Source organism: Lepisosteus platostomus, chromosome 4 (genome assembly GCF_059453375.1).
Source record: "Lepisosteus platostomus isolate fLepPlt1 chromosome 4, fLepPlt1.hap1, whole genome shotgun sequence".
NCBI classification, from domain to species: domain Eukaryota; kingdom Metazoa; phylum Chordata; class Actinopteri; order Semionotiformes; family Lepisosteidae; genus Lepisosteus; species Lepisosteus platostomus.
In genome coordinates this window covers 61015693-61021335 of record NC_142614.1, presented here as the reverse complement: position 1 = coordinate 61021335, position 5643 = coordinate 61015693, and the positions used below count along the sequence as shown (strand labels likewise).

The window sequence follows — 5643 nt, the reverse complement described above, 5'->3', positions numbered from 1 at the left end:
TCATTTTAAATTGATGTAATTTAAGCTTGTATCTGATTTTATGTTCTACATTAATGCAACTTTATATTGAAAGCTTTCAAACAATAATCTGAAAACTTCTATCTTTTGTTTAGATTACTTTGTTTCCAGGTATTATTTCCTAGTTGATCAAGCAATTAACACACACCTCTCTACATTTAGCTGCCATTACTTACAGAATGACATCTTTATCACTGTGTATAGTGTACACATCGTAGGAGGAGTTGGTGTTAAGCTCACAGATGCAATATATTTGAATTCTATGGAATTCATTCATTAAAGGATTTAATTCCTTAAAATTGTATTATCCTCAACCCTTGTCTCATTACACTACACATTACATTATAATTTAGGATTTCCACATTTGACTAGTCATACATCTTACCTGCCACTCCAAAACCGAACTTCTGAAAGTGTAATTCTCCGTAACGGGTTCTTAATTTTGGTTATGAGCTCTAAAGGGATGGTTTAAAGAACCTACAAGCAACAATTTCACCTTTATTGATTCTTTAGATTCAACCTTATTTTTTCAGCAACAAATTGTCTCTATATATTTATGCATTATACACATTCATACATGCACATATTGTATTAAACTGTAAAAATGCTGCAAGAAACTTAGTATTTAAACAAGTCTAGTCTAACAATCTCACATGTCTATAGGAAAATATATTAACAGTTTTATAAAAGTGGCAGATGGCAGAGCAAGGTAATTTAGTGTGCCTTCAAGCTTTTAACATCTTTAGACCCAGAGTTTAATCTTACTGTTTGAATGAATTAAGTAATCTCATCCTATAGTTCAGCGATGCATTAGTCCACAATGTTTAAGTAGCAAAATTAAAAAAGAGAGATTTCACTGCCACGAAATGAATCCCTAATATAAAATAGCAATGAAATCTGCAAATTAAATAGGGTGTCAAAACCAATTTCCTGAAGCATACATTTTGGAAAAAGAGAAAAAAAAATCCTGCCCCAAACAAAAATACCAAATCTAAGTTAACACATTCATTAGAAAGAATATCTCAAGGAAATTGATGCTGTGATACATCACTTTAATCATGTGTTTTTTAAAAAAATATTTCCTAAATATAAAAAAGAAGTGTCTCACAGATGTGTGCCTAATATAGATTAATTATATTAATTATAATTAATTTTTAGCAGAATCTCAGAAATAATGGCACAACTCGGCGTACTGATCTCGCTTATCTTAAATTTTAAGTTTCACCATTTATGTAGTAATGCATTTAAAATTCTCAAAAATAAAACCAAATACAACCTTATTACAGAAAAGAAAAACGAGATCAGCTACAGATACTGCGCATTATATTAAATGCGTATTATATTACAGAAAGATTGTGAAAATCCCTATATATTTTACACAAATGTCCCTTATTTAATGAAATATTTTAATCGTGGAATCTTTAGTTTTTAGTCATTTTGTGAAAAGTCTTAATGCAAAATATATACAGAACATTTCAACCCATGGTGCATGTTTATCTAACTGATTTTAGTGCTTGAATGCCTGTATGGTGAGAATATATACCGTTTGATCTCACATCACTTAATCGTGAAGTGTTACAAGAATCAGAATACATATGAATTGAGTGATTTTGTTTTATGACCTCAAACGTTTAGAATACTTTGTGGCCAAGTATTGTTTCCTCAAAAAATATTTTCAGTTCGAAGCACTTCCCCTCTGCGGAATGCGTCAGATAACGCACTGGATGAATTGGTGAATGGAGGAAGCAAGCAAGTTTTGTTTTGCTCCGTAATATACGGTACGAAAAGGAAAATATGCCACTCTTTTTGGAGCGAGAGTGGGCATTATATTTAGGTATAAAGCAGGTACGATACAAATATAAATACAATTAATGATTTATGATTCATGCTAATTATAAAGCTTGAGAAGAGGGAGGCAAAATCTTACTATATCCCTATTCAACAGTTACGCTTTACTGGAACATGGTTTATGATCCGCGTTGCACATAAATCACTATAAATAAGCAAAACTTCTAGATGTCTTTTTAAGTATAAAAACTCTGGGATATAGCAAAATAAGTACCCCATATTGTTTAAAGGAAAGTTTGATTTTTTTTTTCTATAATGATGTAATTTAATGTTTAACATTTTGTTCCATATGCAGCTATATACTGTATGCTTAATTGCTATTTATTATTTACGTAATGCGTAATAAAAATGAATTATACAATTATAAAAGAACTATGTGATTCTTGAACATTACAACGCCAATAACGTAAATTAAATATACAGTAGGTTAACAATGAATACATTTTAACACAATTCGAAGATAATATAAGAGCGATTTCCCGTGGATTGTTTCAAGACCTTCTGTGCAACAAGTGTCTGCTAAAATAATTATTATTTACTTCAGTTAAGATACACTTTTAAAATATAGATTATCAGTACATCGATACTAATAATATTAATATTGAAAGCAGAGCACGTGCGCTATGAAGCATAAAGATAAAATGTCCTTCTAACCCCCACTTAAATTAAAATCACACTGATTTAAGATGATTTCATAGGACTTTAATAAAAAAATTCGTTTATGTAACATACACAAAATTATTTATTATGTTCACAAACGAGTTAGCAAACACGAAAATTTAACAATCAGTAAACATACTGTATCAGAAAGTCTTTTTGTATAAATCGCTCACACCACCTACCTATACCCTCCCTCCCATACTGTAGGAAAGTAAAATATGTACATGAGATTAAGATTGGCAGGTTAACATTAAAGTGCTCTTTGAAATATCTCATAATAAACTATTACAATGCATTATGAGTTTTTAATTGGTATAGCTAATGTTATTCATTATTAAAGTGTCTTTTACATATTACCCTAACCTTCACTTCACATTTTAAATATTTTATACTTTTTCACAAAATACTATCGAAATTTCATATTCCTCCAGCACTAATTTTAATCATGAGAAACAATCCCCTAAAATCTAATGGGAACCCATCCTTCCAAACATTTGTCTGTTAAATAGTAAAAAGTGAACCGGCTTTTGAGCTTCTAAAAGTTTACATAATTCTACATTTATTTATTTGAATACTTTGTTCTGCTTAAGTATAATTTTCTTCAGAAAATGTTAGTTGCTTAACAAAACTCTCTTCAGATACATTTCATTTTAAAAAAATAAATAACGTTTAAATGTGCAAGAAATGCACAGATAAAGTACAGGAAAAAGCATTAAATTACCATTCATTCAGTCATTTAATTAACATTTGAGTCACATCTTTTTAAACTCCATCCCGTTTATTTTTTCCCCCAGAATGAATCGCCTTACCTGCAGTGTAATGGGCTAAATTTGCTATAAATATGACCCAGACCGCCAAATTACCGTTTACTGTATCTCTTACTCCATTTGAAGCTGTAACATTGTTACGTTCTTTGATCTGTCTAAAAACATCTGCACCTTGTTCGTCAGTTTTGTCGCCCTCTAAGAAAGCATGAGAGCTGGATGCAAAGAGTTGCCTTTACCCTCGATCATGTCTGGAAGAGTTTTTTCAAGCAGTGAGGAAGCAGATGAAGGGCAGAGGTGCGCCGCGTTTCCCGTGAGAGTGGGGATGGCAGAGACCTGACCAAGAGAAGGGGTTGGTTTGATCGGGACAGGAACAGCTGGCATCGTCTGTCCAGTTGTATGACAGAGTGTTTTCATGGGTACTCCGAAAGGTCCATAGTCTGAAGAAATCGGCATCGGAGCCATAGAGTCTAGCATGCCGACGTGAGGCCACATGGAATTGACCATGTTGCTAATCTGACTTGGCACCGGGTACCCAAGGTGATGCATAACTGAAGCAATAGGCAATCCACTTGCCATCATACCTTTATAGTCCCTTCCTATGATATTCTCAATAGCGAATGGATGCTTAAACCCACTTGACTGTCCCCCGTTAATGCTGTAAGTCTGGAACTGTGGAAGCCGTCCAACACCTCCGGCAGTCTCTGGAGTCCCGATGCCCAGTTTGGCCTGGTGGTGTTGGTGATGAAAATAGTGGAGCATCTGAGAGTTCTTGGATGCCAGGTGATCAGATCGCATCAATTTAAATCTCTTTCGCCTTCTCAAAAAGCTACCGTTCTCAAACATGTCCCCACAGTCAGGATGCAGGGCCCAAAAACTCCCTTTTCCAGGTTGATCGGGTCTTCGGGGTATCTTAATGAAGCAGTCATTAAAAGAAAGATTATGTCTCAAAGAATTTTGCCATCTTTGTGTATTTTCCCTGTAATAAGGAAATCTGTCCATTATAAACTTATAAATGTCACTGAGTGGCAGCATCTTTTCTTGAGAGCTCTGGATAGCCATGGCAGTTAGAGAAATATAAGAATATGGAGGTTTCTGGTCACTGTAAGAATTTTTTCCGGGACGAGGCATTGTGACTTTACTAACAAAGACAACAGGACCGCGTGAATCTCAGTAACTTTACATGTAACTGAAGTTCATGAAGCATAGATTGCGTTCACAACCGTGCAGTTCGCCTCCTCTTCTCAAAAAGCAGCCGAAGTTTGGAATGATTATAATGAGACGTTCAGCATTAATCATGTGGGAAAAATAGGAAACGAGAAACGTCCGCGAGTCTATAACTTTGAGTCAGACTTGTATTGTGGTTCAAAAAAATATCCAATACGTCACATTCAAAAAATCAAGTTGTCACTTCAATCAAAAAATACTTCCATAAGAAACAGGCTACATGTCCAAGGAGACAGCTTTTCCTAGCGCAACAGACGACTTAAGAAAACAGCCTCTCACCGTTTATCATGCGGCTGGAGAAAGTTGTCTATGTTTGACCGGAGAAGATGGGAAAAGCCCCTTTCTTTGGAGGCGGCTGTTTTTCGTGTGCACTCTCTTTGACATCCGCGCCGGTTTTGTAATGATCACAGAGATGTGGAGACCCCTGCAGGTTCCTCTTTATTATCACATGACAGTCACTTCTAGACAAATCAAGGAAGAATAGGAGAGAAAGCTTAATCTGCTTTCATTTACACCCATTAGGAATCACAGTGAGAGCCAATAGGAATCGCCCTGAAGTATGAACTCAGTGTGAGGTCTGATCTAAATTCTAGGCGCTTGTAGAGGGATATGAATGTAAAGGTATGCCGTTAAATCAATTTCTGCAACGATTTAACGATACATCGGCACATAATATTCTATTAACTGATTTACATTTATTTTCATGCTGTTCTCTGACTTTAGAGGTCGTTACTTAATTACTTGTTTGATACATTTATTCAAGGTATTAAAAAAAACATGTAGTAAAATATTACAACTCAGAAAAAGGCAACTACTGAAAGAACATTTATTTTACAAATTAAATGTTGTCCTGTTCTGTGGGCTAGTCCAATTAGATACATTGTGTATTATTTGAAGTTTAAAATTCACAACACCATGTTTGTATTTAAATACCCTATTCCAAACTTTAGGTGTTCTATTTCGGATATTTAAACGTTTTATATACAGTATAATCACACAACACTGTTGATGTGTAAACCAAATTGTGTTAACTAGCAGTACATAATCAGTACACAAAGCTGACATCTCTTTGAAAATAAAAACTAGTAATCTCTAGTTAGTTCTACGTGTCTTCAAAATGATTAGT

The 5643-nt window shown here is 34.4% G+C and overlaps 1 protein-coding gene across 1 annotated transcript; it reads right to left on the bottom strand.

Moving 5' to 3' along the window:
- Window positions 1-2614: 2614 nt before the first annotated feature.
- On the bottom strand, window positions 2615-4899 carry foxb2 (forkhead box B2). Its single transcript, XM_088630848.1, has one exon. It carries the CDS (start codon window positions 4419-4421, stop codon window positions 3489-3491), a length of 933 nt encoding a protein of 310 aa, XP_088486974.1. The 5' UTR covers window positions 4422-4899; the 3' UTR covers window positions 2615-3488.
- Between the last annotated feature and the right edge of the window lie 744 nt (window positions 4900-5643).

Excerpts from the sequence above, each read along its gene's own strand:
- foxb2 (XM_088630848.1), bottom strand. The coding sequence starts at position 4,421 with ATGCCTCGTCCCGGAAAAAATTCTTACAGTGACCAGAAACCTCCATAT.